The sequence below is a fragment of the Rattus norvegicus genome, chromosome 20 (assembly GCF_036323735.1).
Source record: "Rattus norvegicus strain BN/NHsdMcwi chromosome 20, GRCr8, whole genome shotgun sequence".
Lineage (NCBI taxonomy): Eukaryota > Metazoa > Chordata > Mammalia > Rodentia > Muridae > Rattus > Rattus norvegicus.
Window position 1 is genome coordinate 6,222,874 of NC_086038.1, and position 16,333 is coordinate 6,239,206.

The window sequence follows — 16,333 nt, forward strand, 5'->3', positions numbered from 1 at the left end:
GGCTGACAAGGCCTCTGTTTCTAGGTGGTGCCTCCTGCTCTGACTGCCAGGTCACCTTTATCCATCTTAAGTGTGACTCTTCTCGGAAGGGCAAGGGCAGACGGGCCCGGACCCCTCCAGGCAAGGAGGTTACCCGACTCACCCTGGAATTAGAAGCTGAGGTCAGAGCAGAAGAAACGACAGGTAGGCCAAGGGACATTGTTGGGTGGAGGGCCAAAGAGGAGGGGACACAGCCTGGATCCAAGAGAGAGAGAAAAGCCAAGGGGAGGGAGCATCTGAACTCTGAGCCTGTGTAACAGGAAGTAGCAAGCTCCAGGGCTGCCCTGTCCGCTGCCCTCTGCTCTGAGCGCTCTTTCCTCGTCCATCCATCCATCCATCCATCACTAGCTGGCTGTGGGCTGACTTGCCTCCGACAGCGGATGGAACGAAGGCTGAAAGGGTCCCTGAAGATGCTCAGAAAGTCCATCAACCAGGACCGGTTCCTGCTGCGTCTGGCCGGCCTTGACTATGAGCTAGCCCACAAGCCAGGCCTGGCAGCTGGGGACCGAGCAGAGCTAGTGGAGGTCTGCCGACCCGGGCAGCACCGAGCAGGCACCAAGTGTGGTAAGGGAGCTGGCTGGGAGGCAAGGGGGTGGGAGTGGGGAAGCCCAGCTTGGCCCTGGCTCAGAGCAGAGCAGGACCCCTTGCCTCAGGTGAAGCTCTCAAAACATGAGGTAGCAAAGACCCTGTCCACGGGCCTCCTTTTCCCAGTCCTAGGCTGAAATCTAGGGTACCAGGCAGGGCCAGCAGTTCTCCTGCACACAGACTTGACGTCCCTATCTCTCCAAGCAGGATTCCGCTCGTTCCCTAATAGATCTCCCATGTCCAGAGGAGCGGGAAGGGGGGTCTTAGGCCTGGGTGGTGGGAGATGGGGGGTGGCTAGCGCGGCCGACTCTCCCTCAGTCAGCTGCCCGCAGGGAACGTATTACCACGGCCAGACGGAGCAGTGTGTGCCATGCCCAGCGGGCACCTTCCAGGAGAGGGAAGGGCAGCTCTCCTGCGACCTTTGCCCTGGGAGTGATGCCCACGGGCCTCTTGGAGCCACCAACGTCACCACGTGTGCAGGTGCCAGGGGAACAAACAACACAGAATGGGCGAGGGTGGGCACTGGGATGCCCATGGGCATGGGATTTCCCAAAGGGCAGGCCCAGGCTCCAGGCCAGTGTCCTAGTTGATGTCCTGTTTGTAAGCCTCTGCTCCCTAGGACTGGGTGATCCCATGGAGTGAGTCAGGGTCAACCCCATCAGAGCTGGGACCTTGCTTCACTGCAGGTCAGTGCCCACCTGGTCAACACTCAGGGGATGGATTTAAGCCCTGCCAGCCCTGCCCACGTGGCACCTATCAGCCCGAAGCAGGACGAACCCTGTGCTTCCCCTGTGGCGGAGGCCTCACTACCAAGCACGAGGGGGCAGTCTCCTTCCAGGACTGTGACACCAAAGGTGAGCAGGTTATATTTACTCCCGAGGGCCTCCCTGTCCCCAGCTGCCCTCCACAAATCTCCAAACCCCTCTGCAGGCCTGCGTCTGTTATCCGACCTTCTAACCCCCAAAAGGGGAGACCCAGCTGCCTGCCTAACTACTCCGTCTTGTTCTCAGAGCCAGCCCTGGGGATACAAAGCGACTAACCACCCCGACACCCCGTCCAGATTGGGTGGCCATTCCCTTCCGTCCCCTAATGGGCTCCTATATCAGACTGACACTGCTCATGGCCTGCAGGAAGAGGAGGGTGCTGTAGCCAGCCACTCTGGAAAGTCTCTTCCCTGGCCTTAGACCATGGCTGGGAATGGTAGGGACCCTAAGAAACTTGCGAGTCTTTGATGTCAGGATTCTCTGTGACAAATGCCTGCCTCTCTGTGGCCCAGATGCCTACTTTCCTACCATCTCAGCTTCTGCCCTCTCCCCTCTGGCCTGCAGTCCAGTGCTCCCCGGGCCACTACTACAACACTAGCATCCATCGCTGTATCCGCTGTGCTGTGGGCTCCTACCAGCCAGACTTCCGCCAGAACTTCTGCACCCGCTGCCCAGGAAATACAAGCACGGACTTCGATGGCTCTACCAGTGTGGCCCAGTGCAAGAGTACGCGGCCAGCGAGGCTGTGGGAAGTGGGGAGAGATCTTGGAACCATGTGCATGGAAAGGGGGGTGGTGGTAAAGCAGCAGAAGCAGGGTTGATGAGTGGGTGGGCCGCGGCCAGCTGTCAGGGTGAGGCCGGTAGCATCTTTTTAGATACCGGATGGGCAAGGAGGAGGGTGGACCCAGAACCCCGAAGAGCATGGTCCACCATCCGCATCCATCCTCCACCTTCCAGCTCTTCAGCCTGCTCAGCGTGGCTCCCCACTGACTCTCATCTCTCTCTTGCTCTCCCCACTGGGCTATGGCTGCAGATAGGCAGTGTGGCGGGGAGCTGGGTGAGTTCACTGGCTACATCGAGTCTCCCAACTACCCGGGTAACTACCCAGCTGGTGTGGAGTGCATCTGGAACATCAACCCCCCACCCAAGCGCAAGATCCTCATTGTGGTCCCTGAAATCTTCCTGCCGTCCGAGGACGAGTGTGGGGACGTCCTGGTCATGAGAAAGAACTGTGGGTGACTGCAGAGCTGGCTCGGGCATGGGCGGTTGGAATCTGGTTGGGAACCAACGAGAGCAAATAGGATAGGAGCCTTGGGGGACAGAAGCTAGCAGAGGACATGTGGGGCAGGTTTGGTGGGCTGCAGTGAAGAAGCCAGTCCTGGGGCTGGTTTGCCAGTGCTGCTGCCTGTCTAACCCTAGCCTCTCTGCTGTTCTCATCCTGTAAATGTCAATTTTAACACACATGTGGTTGTGCAGTAGTCAGCCTTGATGGTGGAAGTGGGTGTGCAGCCAGCTGTGTGTTTGTGGGGCGGGGGGAGCCTCTGTCAGAATGGCTCACAGCCTTACTACTCTTCTGACCTAATGTTTGCCTTGCCAGCCTCCCCATCCTCCATCACCACGTATGAGACCTGCCAGACATACGAGCGGCCCATCGCCTTCACCGCCCGGTCCAGGAAACTCTGGATCAACTTCAAGACCAGCGAGGCCAACAGCGCGCGTGGTTTTCAGATTCCCTATGTAACCTACGATGGTGAGCAAGGACAGGAGAGGTGGCGAGGTGGGCGGGACTTGCGAGGGAACCAGGAGACCACAGTTCCCAGCTCAGTCCCCAACCTTGTTGGCTTCACAGAGGACTATGAGCAGCTGGTGGAAGATATAGTGCGGGATGGCCGGCTGTACGCCTCTGAGAACCACCAGGAGATCCTAAAGGCAAGTGATATCACTGCGGTGCTGGCGTAAACGGGCGAGCACCAGTGTGCAGGCAAAGCACTAAGTATAGCATGCCTTGCCCCTGGCTCTGTGAGGTATGCACTTTCTTCATCCCCAGCTCACAGAGCCAGTGTCAGCATGCTGCATCACCCTGAGGGGAGGGCAGGAGATGCCCGTCCATCGAGAGACGCAGAGAAGGTAAACTGCACAATGATGTGTTGTTTACTTCTTGGAGACAGAGTCTTTTTTTTTTTTTTTTTCTTTTTTTTTTCGGGGCTGGGGACCGAACCCAGGGCCTTGCGCTCGATAGACAAGCGCTCTACCACTGAGCTAAATCCCCAACCCCTTGGAGACGGAGTCTTAAGAGTCCAGGCTGGCCTTGAACTCCAGGTTCCTCTGCTTCCAGCTAAGTGCCAGGTGGGATCACGGGCCCAGAGGAAAAGAAATATTTCTAACGTGGAGGAACAAACACTACCGTGGGTCTGTGGGTCTCACCTGCCGTGGTGTTACTTACCTTTGATCCCAGCACTCAGGAGGCATAGGTGGATGGGTCTCCAAGTGTAAGGCCAGCCTGGTCTACCTGTGGAGTTCTAGGACAGCCAGGGCTGCACACTAAGACCCTTCAACTGTTATTTTTTACTTTGCTATTTTTAATGATAGCTATTTGTATGACTGTGTATATGTGAGCACAGAGGGGTCAGAGGGGTCAGGTCCCCCTGGGGATGGCGTTGAACCCATGTGAGCCACCTAGTATGGCTGCTGGGAACTAAACCCACATCTTTGCAAGGACAGTATATGCTCTTAACCTCTGAGCTGGCTCTCCAGCCCCAAGCCATTATTTCAAACCAAGTGTCGCTGGGTGTGAAGGTGCACACATGTGGCCCCGACTATTCAGGAGCTGAAGCAGAAGGATCACTTGAGCCCAAGGATTAAGAAAACAGCCTGAGGGGTTGGGGATTTAGCTCAGTGGTAGAGCGCTTGCCTAGCAAGTGCAAGGCCCTGGGTTCAGTCCCCAGCTCCAAAAAAAAAAAAAAAGAAAAGAAAAGAAAAGAAAACAGCCTGGGCAACACGCTGGACTCCATCTCAAACAGCAAGTCAAATGCCCTGTGCAACTGTATTTCACAAAGCGGTGCGAACACACTGGAGCTGGGGCTACACACCCTTGATCGCAGTACTCAGGAGGCAGAGACAGGAGGATCTCTGAGAGTTCTAGGTCCAGCCCTGGCCACACAGTGGGACTCTGTCTCAAAACAAGGACAATATAGTACAATCGTCTTAGTTAGAGTGGAGTTAAGAGGCCGGAAGCCCCAACTATCTTGGAAGTCTTAGTGTGCAACCTAGAAACCAGGACTGTATTGCTGGGTCTCTGAGGGCATGGGGTTGTGTGTACGTGTGTGTATGTAGAGGTCAGGGGACAACTTGGAGGGGTTGGTTCTTTCCTCCCATGCCATGGGTCTTGGGAATCAAACTGAGGTTGTCAGGCGTGGTGGTCGGGGCCTTTCCTGATACGTCATCTCGCCAGCCTAGAGAGGAGTTTTAAGGGGCAGTGCCTGGCACTATAGAGAGGCGGGCTGGAGACCTATGAAGGCAAGCTCTGAAAGGACCTGTCGGATGGCCAAGAAGTGGTCCAGGCCAGTGAGTACAGCAGTAGTGCAGTGTATTTAAGGTCCCCAAGACTGCCATCCTTCCACAAGGTGAGGAAGAGAAGAGGGAAGCAGGACACAAATGACACATAGCTAGCGTGCACACTAGGGACCTGGCTTTTACTGTGAGTGAGGAAAGAAATCAGGCCTGGAGTGTAATCCATGGCAGAGAAACGTTTGTCAGACACAAGGCCCTGGTGTGGCTCCTGGGGCTGACTACTGTCCTCGCTATAAAGAGAATAAACTTATTGCAGACACAATAGCACCTGCCTGTGGGCTCGGCTCCTGAGGCAGCTCAAACACAAGGGTCACTGGAACCCAGAGGTTTAAGATTACCCCACCCAAGACAACAGCATCTCATCTCAGCAAATGGAAAGCAGAGAACAGAACATGTGTTTCAAACATAAAGTAGACTAATTAAACACCCCACTGTGGGTGTTGTGAGGAGAAAAATCTACAGTGGACCAAGGATAGAAACAAGGGCATCAAACCCAGGCCCAGTGGCTCACGCCTCTAATCCTCGTTATTCTTAAGGCTGAGGCAGGAGGATGGCATGTTGTAGGTCATTTGGAGCTACTAAGCAAGTTCAAGGCCACTTTGAGCAACTGAGTGAGACACTATCTCAAGTAACGAAAGTTCTGGGGACAGAGCTCACTACTAGACTTGCTATTACAGAGTGACGGACTAGAAGAGAACTCTATTACAGCAATACTAGAATTGCTAACAGCAGAACTGCCCAGGGCTGGAGAGCCGGCTCAGCAGTTAACAACATTTGTCACTTCTTGCAGAGGCACACAGTGGTTCATAGCCATCCATAACTCCAGTTCCTGGGACTCTGACACGCTTCTGACCTCCTCAAGCACCAGGCATGCATGGGGTGCACACACACAGGTGACATACACATAAACTAAGTAAATCTAGGAGAAGAAAGAACACTAGCCTAGTGTGTATGAGGGCCTCAGCCCCACCCTTAGCATCACATAAAACAAAGGAAAGGAACAGACCCACCATTGGAACAGCCCAGGCAAGAGATTACGGTGGCTTCCCTCCGTGTGACAGCTGTGGGGATGGCAAGCTGGTCAGATGCTGGGCATACACTGAAGGGAGAGTCAACAGTTGGCTGTAGCTCTGAGGAAATGGTCAGGGCCGGGCCTTAGCAGTGGAGGACTAGGCCTGTGTCACTACCTGGGCTGCAGGGTTCTGGGGCGCCGGCAGTAGGGACAGGAGGCCAGGGCTCACCTCTGGGCATGCTCGGTGGGAGCCGCTGTTGGACAGGAGGAGGTCTGCTGAGTATTTCCCTTTTCCACATGCCACCCAAGCTGACAACTGCCACCTGCCATCTTCTGCAGGATAAGAAGCTTATCAAGGCCTTCTTTGAGGTCCTGGCCCACCCCCAAAACTACTTCAAGTACACAGAGAAACACAAGGAGATGCTGCCAAAGTCCTTCATCAAGTTACTGCGCTCCAAGGTCTCCAGCTTCCTGAGGCCTTACAAATAGTGCCTGTGGGCTCCGAGACCCGGGTTTCAGAGCTCCCACCTCCCTGGCCCTCAGAGCTGGCACCCCGACCTCAGACAACAAACTGTCTTCTCCTCTTGGAGGAGCGATACCACGACACCAGGCACTCTCCCCTTCTGTCTTTCTAGTTACCTTGCCTTCCTTCTGTCTCTCTCCTGGAAAAGTCATTCAGTGCTGTCTGTTCCCCCCAGGGGTGAAGGAATAGACACCCTCTACCCCTCTGCCATTATACTGCGGTGCCTTGCTAGCCAGGAGCCAAAAGATTCCTCCCTCAGCAGCCTGTGATCCCCAGAGTGACTCTTCCCAGCCCAGAGTCCTGCCAAAGAAGCCTTTGACATGGCAGGTTTATCCCGACTGGGCTGCTGGGGCACACACTTTGAGCCCTGGGGTGCCCACACAGTTGGTGTCCTCATCTGTGGAGCTCCTTGCTCTGACTGGGGCTGACTCCGTAGGGTTTACAAGTTTCCATACTGCTGGGCTGGCAAACCCCTGCCAGGGAAGGGAGAACAGCAGGCAGGGGCCCCAGACATACAAAGCTCTCAGATAGCTCTGCAGGACAGAAAGCAGCTTTTCAAAACATTGCCCAAAACAAAGGAAAGAAAATGTATTGCCTAAAGGAGCTCCCTGCAGAACAAGTAGAAGCCAGCCTCAAACACTAACCCTTTCCTTGCCAGCCCTCTGTGCCAGCTGTGCCCTCACCCTACCTAAGGGCTCCCTGGGGAGCCTGTTAAGTGCTGTCCCTAGAGAAACCTGGCTGTTGGCTCTCCGGGTCTGGACCTTGCTCCACGGTTGTTTTTCCCTTGTAGCCCCAGGTGGCTTGTGGGCTCCAGCAAAGAGGATGGGCTCTGCAGTCAGCCTGGAGCTGCCTACCTCTAGCTTCAGGCTGTGGGCAGCAGGAGGAGTGAGTGAGTGCCCTTGGCAAGCTGCCTGCCCACCCTCTCCACATCTGAGAAGTGCAATCATTTTGAGTCTTTCTGTGTTGTCTAGAGGGAGGGGTTTTTTGTTTGTTTCTTTTTCCTCTTAGCTTAGCCCTATTTATAGCTGCCCAGGAGGGCTGTGTTGGGAGTGGAGGAACAGCAGTCTGACTGTCAGCAGCCTTAAGAGCCAGAGCATCTCATCTGTCTCTGTCCTAGCTGAGGCCGCCCAGAACTTCAGAGCCCTCGGCTGTGCAAGCCCTCAGAGGCGCCCAAGGCACCGGAGACCAGCTCCGTAAAGTGATGGGGCGGGAGGAAGAGGCTTCCTGCCTGAGCCAATGCTGCCTTCCTTGTGTCTGTCTCTGTGGATTCGTGGTCACAGATGCAGATGGACTGGTCAGGAATCTCCTGCGAGTAGGGACAACCTGTCTTCCTGCTTCATGCTCTCTCCTGACATACCATGGAAGAGCATCAGGATGGCCAGCGAAAGCTCCCAGGACGTCCAGAGGCTGGAGCAGCCTCAACTTGGATAGTTAGCCATGTATGAAGCTGGTGAAGGAACAAGAAGCAGACATGTGCCTGACACTGGCTGCCTGCCTCCTGGAGCTGACTCAAGCCTGTTTCGACTACTGTTTCAAAAGGAAGAAAGGCGTCTGTGCCCGGGCCCAGGCTCTACCCATGCTCTACCCTTAACCCAGTTGCTGCCTGTAAAGTCTCCAATTGTTCCTTCTCCTTCCCCTGAGGCTGGAGTCCTGGACAGCCACCGTGAGTCCTCAGGTCCAACTCTAGGTAACTGCCAAGAGTTTCAACTACCAAAAAGTCTGATCCTCACACACACAGCAAACAAGGCCAGCTTCCGGGACACATTAGCCAACATGGTCAGGGTGGGGTGGGGGTCAGAGGCTATTGTAAAGCTGTTAAATGGCTTCATACAAAGGGGTGACTGGGCATTTAGAGGGATGTCTGTGCTTCCCCAGAAGCGCTCCAGAACAGCCTGGATCAACTCTGATCGTCCTAATAGGAGCATGGATAACTGCAGATCCTCTCTCCCTGCCATTCTGCCCAGCTCCTGGAAAGCCACACCGTGACAGTGCCTCCCAATGTGTGCCTTTAGGGTGTAGCTTCTCTGCATTCCCGTCACACATCACACATGCACAGACATTTCCTCTAATCATTTACTCTATGGCTGATGGAGTGGCGCATGAGATCCACCATACGGAGAGAGCAGCCACTAGACTTAGCTGGTTAATGGAGAGAGCAGCCACTAGACTTAGCTGGTTAATGGAGAGAGCAGCCACTAGACTTAGCTGATGTCAAGGAGGATGGAGGAGATCAAGCGAGCACTTGAGCTGTCAACCGAGTTGGCAGTTAGGAATCCAGGCAGAGCTACAGAGGATCCTGGCCCTGAGGCACCAACCGAGTTGGCAGTTAGGAATCCAGGCAGAGCTTACAGAGGATCCTGGCCCTGAGGCACCAACTCTCGGGGCTCAGTGGACTGAATGAGGAGTTAGGAACTCAGGGACTTTCTAGGACTGCACAGGTAGAACGAAAGAGGTTTCCAGGAGGAAGTGGGAGGCTGGGGAGACGGTGTGAACAGGAACCCTTCGTGACCTGACCCAGAAGCTTCTCTGTGAGCTCTGGTGCTTTTGGGGTCACATAACTGTGGCACCTCATCCATCCTAGCACGAGACCTGCCCTGAACTGAGTCCCAGTGTGGGAATCCACTTCCACAAGCGAGTGACCGTCAAGCAGGCACCTCGACGCCTCTTTAGCCCTCTGCCTCTATTTGTGTCGTCAGGCCTGAGGTAACAGGAGAGGTCCGACCAGAGCCTGGACTTTAGCTGCCCACCCTATGCCTACGGTGACCCTTTGAGGACTGCCATCGGGCCTCCCTCTGCTCATTTCCCCGGGAGGTGGAGAGGACAGGTTTATTGCTTCAAGTTCAGTGGTACGGTCTGGGCTCTGGCTCCTATGAGTCTTTGTGAATCTGTGAAGGGTTCTCCATGTGCATGTCTGAGGTGACTCTTAAATGGATTAGGAAGTCGTATCTCGGTGTGTAAGAGAAAGCTATCGCACATTTAAGGGTCTGTGTTTGCTCCTGAGCTTCAAGGCAGGAGAGCAGAGCATGTTACCCCACCTGGTTCCTTTCTTAAGCAGACATCACGAAGGAAACCTTGACATTGGACCTGTCTCAAAGCTGGCACACTCTGTCTTTCTGCCATTATTTCGTTCGACTAGGAATCCTTTGAGAGCTAGAAGGACTAGAAGCCCAGTTCTGCGATCAGCTTCCTGAGACAAACAAGCTCAAAACTTTGTTCTATGTAAGTTGGAACTTTCAGAGAATAATTATCACGTGGATGGCTTTTTTTTAATGCAAAAGAAAAAGATCTCAAAATACTGTATTTATATCTGCCTTCTACCGCCTCCCACACAGCGAGCATCTCAGCCAACAACAGACAGCAGCAATGTGGTACACAGAGTATTTTGCACTTGGGGGAAAAATATGTATCTGAACTTGTAAAAAGGAATGTTTGGATTTTGTATTGTCTTTTTTATATTATTAAAATACTAAATGAAACTCCGAGGTCTAGCCTACATCTTTTCCTCTACCTCAACGGCTTATCCTACATATAGCTGGGGGCAGGGGGTGTTAAAGACTCAAAAAGTATCTTCTCACTGCCAGACAAGACTGGCTCCCTCCTCCCACAGTTTATCTTATTCCTAATGATTTTAATATCTGGAAATTCTTGTCCCTGTCTAGCTTTAAAAGCATCATCAAGAACTTCCCTTTGCTGAGTATGGCAGCTTAGGTCTTCAATCCCAGTATTCAGGAAGCAGAAGCAGGAGGATCTCTTTAAGGTTGAGACCAGCCTGATCCTGATCTATACCGTTTCAGGTCAGCCAGGGATATATAATGAAAACCTGTCTCAAAAAAAAGGGGGAGGGTGGGTGGGTTGGGTGGATATTTAAAGTATTGTTCTCCTGGGGCTGGAGTGATGGCTCAGCAGTTAAGACCACTTGCTGCTCTTCGTAGGACCTGAGTTCAGTTCCCAGCACCCACATAAGGAGGCTTTTTACTACCTAAAATTTCAACTCCAGGGCGGCTAATGTCTCTCCGTGCATGCGCACACACACACACATTCACACACATACTCATCAAACACAAAAGCAAAACAATAAAAATAAATGTTTGCAGTATGATTCCTCTTAACCACAGTAAAATCTGTAGAGGCTGGGCAGGATATAAGTGGCTCAGACATATTCGTAGTTCGGGGTCCCATTCCACCAGGCGGTGGTGGCTCACGCCTTTAATCCCAGTGCTTGGGAGTCAGAGACCGGTAGACTTCTGTGAGTTCAAGGCCAGCCTGGTCTACAGAGTGAGTTCCCAAACAGCCAGAGCTACACAGAGAAACCCTGTCTTAAAAACTAAAGTCAAGGGGCTGGGGATTTAGCTCAGTGGTAGAGCGCTTACCTAGGAAGCACAAGGCCCTGGGTTCGGTCCCCAGCTCCAAAAAAAGACCCCCCCCCCAAAAAAAAAACTAAAGTCAACCAACCAAACAAACAGAAGGGGACCCATTCCTAGCACTTCTGACAGCTCTTTCAATGGAACATGGTCTTGGACACCAAAGTTCTGAAACGCAGGATGGGTCAGCAACTACCACTGTCACCACACTGCCTATGGGCCATGGCAAGCGGTCCCCAACCGTTATACATGACAGCCTCAGGTCAGGATAGATGGATGGATAGATAGATAGATAGATAGATAGATAGATAGATAGATAGATAGATAGATAGATGGATCGCCACCTCTAGTGTGACTTGAGGGACAGGGGAAATGGCTGCTGAAGCAGTCATTTGGGTTGGCCCAGCAGAATCTTGAGCTTTCTCCTTAACATGTCACGAAGCTAGGTGGGGCCACGCCACCATCACTGAACTGCTCTTTTGTGCCAAGCAAGGCAGTGCTGCTGTCTTTGCCTGACGACAGTAGCCGCCACGCTCAGAGTTCACGCGAGTGACTTTGTAATTCTACCTGACTGTCCAAACAGATTTCTCAACAAGGGGGAGGATCTGTTCCACTGGTGGCTAGAGGAGTCAGCGCACTAGCATTCTATCGTATGTGCGCTGACTTCCTGTGAGTGTGACTTGGTGTGGTAGAAGGTTACATTTCTAGAACCGAAGGACGAGAGCCAGAGCCAAGGTCGCTGCACCACAGCAGCCGAGAGCCGTCCTCTGACAGCGTCCTCTCTGACCTTTACTCACTCTCACTCGTAGCGCTCTGCCTAGTGTGCACAGGGCCTTGAATCTGGCTCCCGATATCAAAAGAATAAAATCCCACTCCACAACAGCTTCCCTCCCGGCCAATGCTTCGGACCTGAGATGTCTTAGAACCACTGCTTTGGCTGGGAATAGGGACACCTTTGATCTGAGCACTTGGGGAGGGTGAGGCAGGCAGATCTGTGAGCTGGAGGCTAGCCTGATCTACCTAGACGAAGGTACAGGCCAGCTGAGGCTACTTAGCGAGATGCCAACTTTCATCTCTTACTTAAGACAAACGCTTTCTGAGTTTTTGTTAAATGTGTGACGAAGAGGAGGACATGGAACGGCAAGTACCATCTGCAAAGAAGAGATGCGTGTCCGTGTCATAGAAGTTGGCGGAGCTGAGCAGACATAAATATTCCTTCTGAATCCTACTCTTTTAAACTCACCAGGTAACTGAAAGGGATCCTGAATTTCTTCATTGAGTAGGTGAGTGCATTTGTGAGCATGCATGCATGTGCAAGCTGTGTGTGTGTGTCTGTGTGTGTGTGTGTGTGTGTGTGTGTGTGTGTGTGTGTGCACGCTACCTTGTGCCTTTGTGGTTTTGAGGACGACGGGGGGAGTGGGGGGAGAGGGGGCAGGTTCTCTCTTTCCACCTTGTTTTGTTGGTTCCAAGGTTTATCAGGCTGGCCTTATAGGCCATCGAGTCTGGCTTTCTTGCCACATTTCTAACCAGTAATCCAAACTGTGAAACCCTGGAAAGGTCCTGTGTCTGTTGTGCTCAGACAGCAAGGCTGGGGATATACTAGGGCACCAGGTAGAAATCCCAGTACCACTCCGAGACCTCAGGATTAACAGGCGCGTGCCAAGGCTCCTCCCCCTTCATCTACTTATTTCTAGCTGGAAGCTCATTTTCCCTCAAGTTTCTGAGAATATCATAAATCGCAATTCCTCCCTGCTTGGAGGAGAGATGATAAAAGAACTTTTACAGTTTGGGTGCCAGGTATGAAGCTGAGGCAAGAGGGATCACAAGTTCAAGTCCACCTTGAGATAGGTAGTTTGAGTCCGGGGGGAAAAAAGAGAGACAAAACTATGGAAAAACAGAGAAGAAAAGGGGGCACTTGATTTTGTTCTTCACACTGCTACCCTAATCAAGGGGAGCAGTTGGTTTGGGGGGTGCTGATGTTGGAATGAGTGAGCGCCCAAGAACCTGAGAAGACACTCAGGGTGCAGTCCCTCAGGGGTCCGACCATCAGAATGTTATTTCTCAGGGAAGGCAATACTGCAAGATTATTCCTCAGCAAGCGCTGAGGGAACCTTCCTTCAGGGAGGATCATCCCTCTGGGTGACCAGTCCAGCAGAGGGGAGCCTCAGGGCCCTTCAGGAGACAGGAAGGATGCACCAACCCTCATAAACAGTCACGTTCCCCAGGGCACTGTGCCCCAGTACATGGGACAAGGCCAGTACTGCAGGGAGGATTGTTCCGCAGGAAGGACTGTCAGGGCGCCATCCTTCATGACGCTGTCCCTCCCCCACCCCACCTCACCCCTCGGGTATCTTCCCACAAAGTGCAGGAAGGACTGACCCTCGGAGTGCAGTACTTGCGGAAGGACCATCCCGCCCACAGGGAGGACCGTTCCTCTGTCCCTCTGTCCCTCAATCCCCCAGGGTGCTGAGCCCCTTCACCTTCTGTCAGAGCGCGGAGAGATGAGTCCCTCAGGGCGAAGTCCCAGGGGGAGGACCGTCCAGCAGAGATGGCTGCCAGGGCGCCATCCCTCGGGACGCCGTTGCACAGAGCGCGGGGAGAACCGTCCCTCGGAGTCCCATCCCCTCCAGGCTCCTCTTCACCGTCTGTTGCAGTCACCACCTAGCGATATCTGCAATGGCTTCCTCCAGAGCAGCCAGCCGCGGAGCGACTCCCCGTTGCTAGGGCGACCGCGGCTTCCACCCGGCGTCATGACGTCATCACGCCCTCCCCCGGCGCCGGGGCTGGCGAGGCCGCGTCACCCGGCGGCCAGCAGTGAGAAGAGCGGGGCGGAGCTAGCTCCGAGGCTCGCCCGAGGAGACTCGGCGGCCTGGGCTCCGGGGCCCGGGAACCGGGATAAGCAGGCCGGCCGCCGCGGCGGAGGGGGGCGGGCTGGAGCGTGGCCCCGCGCTGGTCATCCGGGTTCCGGGGCCCGGCGGAGGCCGTGCCGGGAGCGAGAGGGAAGTGCGGCCGCCCTGGAACCTGGATATCGCGCGAGGCAAGCCGCGCGCGGGCGGGCGGGCTATGGCGCAGGCGGGTTGCGGGGCCGGCGCTGGTGGCAGGGCCCGGTGCATGGCGGTCTGTCGGCGGAGTCGCCCTCGGGGGCTGTCAGGTTGGTGGCCGCGGGAAGAGTGGGTCCACCGTGCCCCGAGGCGGGAGGCCGGGCGGACGCGGGGCCCCGGGAAGGTCCCGAGCCCGTCGTGCCCACCCTCCTCGGTCCCTGGCCTGGCGGCTGGGCCTCCCTGGACGGCGGCCTGGCCCCACCCCCACCCAGGGTCCCTGCCCCTTTATTCCGCCCGGAGACTCCTCCCCCAGGACTCCCAAACCCCACCCCGTGACCGCGCCCGCCTCCTCCACTTTGACCCCATACACACACCTCATCCTCGGGACCCCAGACCTCACCAGGTGACCCCCTGATTCATTGAGTGCTAACCCCAGCCCTGCTTCTGGACCCACCAGTCTCAGTTCTGATACAATCATCACACGGCTTCCAAGATCCCCCTAGTCCCTAGTGACCCCTGATCTACCCTCTGTGGACACCCTTTTAGTCCTCTCCTGGCTACTGCAAGCCAGACTCGAGCCGTTTCCCACCTACTCATCCACATACCTCGTCCTGTAACACCACGGTCATCTTCACCCTACTGACCTCCCTCTTTGACCACCCCCAGCCTCCAGTGTCAATCAACACATACATAACTTCCGCCACCATCGTGGCTCTGAAGTGTGTTTGGGAATGAATTTGAAGTATCAGTTGAGGCACCGAAGGATTCTGGATTGAGTGTGTGGTTCACGTTCAGATTCTATCATGTTGGGCTTTGGGAACCTTGGCAAAGGTCCTTTCCTTAGGCCAGGCTTGAGTTTCTGATCAAAATTGTGATGAGATTAAGTTTGGTGATCCCACATGTTTCTTCTTATTAAAGTTCTGCAATTCTTTTTTTTTTTTAAGAATTATTTATTTACTTTATATGAGTACACTGCAACTGTCTTCAGACACACCAGAAGAGGGCATCAGATCCCATGACAGATGGTCGTGAGCCACCATGTGGTTGCTGGGAATTGAACTCAGGACCTCTGGGAGAGCGGTGCTCTTAACCGCTGAGCCATCTCTCCAGCCTAAAGTTATGCAATTCTTAGTCAAGACAAAAATAGCGAACTTTTTTGTACCCTGCCCCAGAAATGCAGTCCTTGTAACCTCACCCCGGAGGTGGGGTGGGGGTGTCCACTTGCTTTACTGAACGGTTTTTCTTCATTCTTGTGACCCAACGCTCGATTAACACCCGTCCCCCTTGTTTGGGCTCTTATCAGTTTGTAAAACAGTGCGGCACAGAGCTTCTCACTGGGATGTTGACACCATAAGCTTGGCTCTTCAGCTGTGGAACTTTTGGCATAGCATTTAAAGCCCTCTGACCCCTTGGTCTCCACTGTGCCAAGTGAGGGGGATAAAATGCCTGAGGTAACACATGCAGAAACATTCAGGACCCTTGCTCCCCTACAGGAAACCTTTACGGTAGAGCTGTTGTTTTTAGTCAATGTCTGACTGTACTGGGTGCTGGGGACGCCACAGACACCAAGCACCTGACCCGTGCCAGTCACTACTTGCTGCCACCTTGGAATCCCATCTGCCTCTCACCTCTCTGACCTTTCATAGTTCATTGGTAAGATACCCCTGCCCCAGAAACTATTGTATGCCGAGCTTCACCTCTCACAGGCCCGAGGTATTAGTTCCTTCTGTCACTACTCCCTCCCTCCCTGCCTTTTCCTGAGAGTTGCTTTAAATAAAGGAATCTGGAATTCATACATTCGAATAGTCCCAGGAAACTCACCCACTCCATTGTCTCTCATAGCCTGACTTCCTGGTTTTCCAGATTTCTCTCTGGGGCCCTTGCTCCTTGCTTTCCAAGAATTCTTAAATTCAACATTAGCTCGTCTAATGACCCTCAAAGGCTTCTTCTCCTCTTTGTCCCGTGACTCAGTGACTTTTCTCATCCTGTTCGTGACCCTCGAACCCTTTGCCCCTTGTTTGGGAAGGGCATACCTTTTTAAAAAAAACCCTGAGGCTCCTGTAACAAAAGACAGATGAACAGGAGAAAAGCATCCGAGTTTATTTAGTATAACTTACTCGGTGGGAAACTTTCAGTTAAGGAGGCAAAGACCTGAAGATCAGATCCAGACATTTTTATTCTAGGCTTGGGAAGATGGAGACCACGTGGCCAGGAAGATGCAGTGAATAGGGGTGGGGTAACAACAACCCCCAAATGTTCATGCTCTTACCTATGACCTTAAAATAAGGGTGCTCCCCCCCCACATTGGGTACAGGAAGGCACATGAGGGTCTTATGACCTGCTTCAGAGGAGATGAGACCTCGGTTCTCACACCCTCGGATTGCTGTGTTTCAGGGTAGCATTCCTGAGCCCAGTTAACCCTAACAGCCGTCCTGCTA

The 16,333-nt window shown here is 53.7% G+C and overlaps 2 protein-coding genes and 1 long non-coding RNA gene across 13 annotated transcripts in view; 2 read left to right on the plus strand and 1 right to left on the minus strand.

Moving 5' to 3' along the window:
* Scube3 (signal peptide, CUB domain and EGF like domain containing 3) overlaps nt 1–9,975 on the plus strand; it is a 31,958-nt gene extending 21,983 nt beyond the window's left edge. For 3 of the 5 annotated variants that reach the window (XM_039098519.2, XM_008772805.4, XM_008772806.4), the window contains 9 exons: nt 25–183; nt 388–603; nt 943–1,104; nt 1,311–1,478; nt 1,953–2,114; nt 2,422–2,619; nt 2,986–3,138; nt 3,238–3,317; nt 6,310–9,969. In XM_039098519.2, the coding sequence (XP_038954447.1) occupies nt 25–183; nt 388–603; nt 943–1,104; nt 1,311–1,478; nt 1,953–2,114; nt 2,422–2,619; nt 2,986–3,138; nt 3,238–3,317; nt 6,310–6,459 (1,448 nt within the window). In that variant the 3' untranslated portion in view covers nt 6,460–9,969. Of the gene's footprint in view, nt 1–24; nt 184–387; nt 604–942; nt 1,105–1,310; nt 1,479–1,952; nt 2,115–2,421; nt 2,620–2,985; nt 3,139–3,237; nt 3,318–6,309 lie in introns of all 5 variants that reach the window. The other 2 variants (NM_001271362.2, XM_017601593.3) reach the window with 2 other exon arrangements.
* The window catches only part of LOC108349039 (uncharacterized), an 84,653-nt gene extending 71,178 nt beyond the window's left edge, over nt 1–13,475 (minus strand). For 2 of the 3 annotated variants that reach the window (XR_010060993.1, XR_010061006.1), the window contains exon 1: nt 13,335–13,474. This is a non-coding gene — a long non-coding RNA (uncharacterized LOC108349039). Of the gene's footprint in view, nt 1–13,334 lie in introns of all 3 variants that reach the window. The other variant, XR_010061005.1, reaches the window with a different exon arrangement.
* Zfp523 (zinc finger protein 523) overlaps nt 12,078–16,333 on the plus strand; it is a 33,308-nt gene continuing 29,052 nt past the window's right edge. For 3 of the 5 annotated variants that reach the window (XM_008772820.4, XM_039098818.2, XM_063279222.1), the window contains exon 1: nt 12,447–14,005. The gene's annotated coding sequence lies outside the window, so the exon portion shown is untranslated. Of the gene's footprint in view, nt 12,101–12,446; nt 14,006–16,333 lie in introns of those variants that run through there. The other 2 variants (XM_063279220.1, XM_039098817.2) reach the window with 2 other exon arrangements.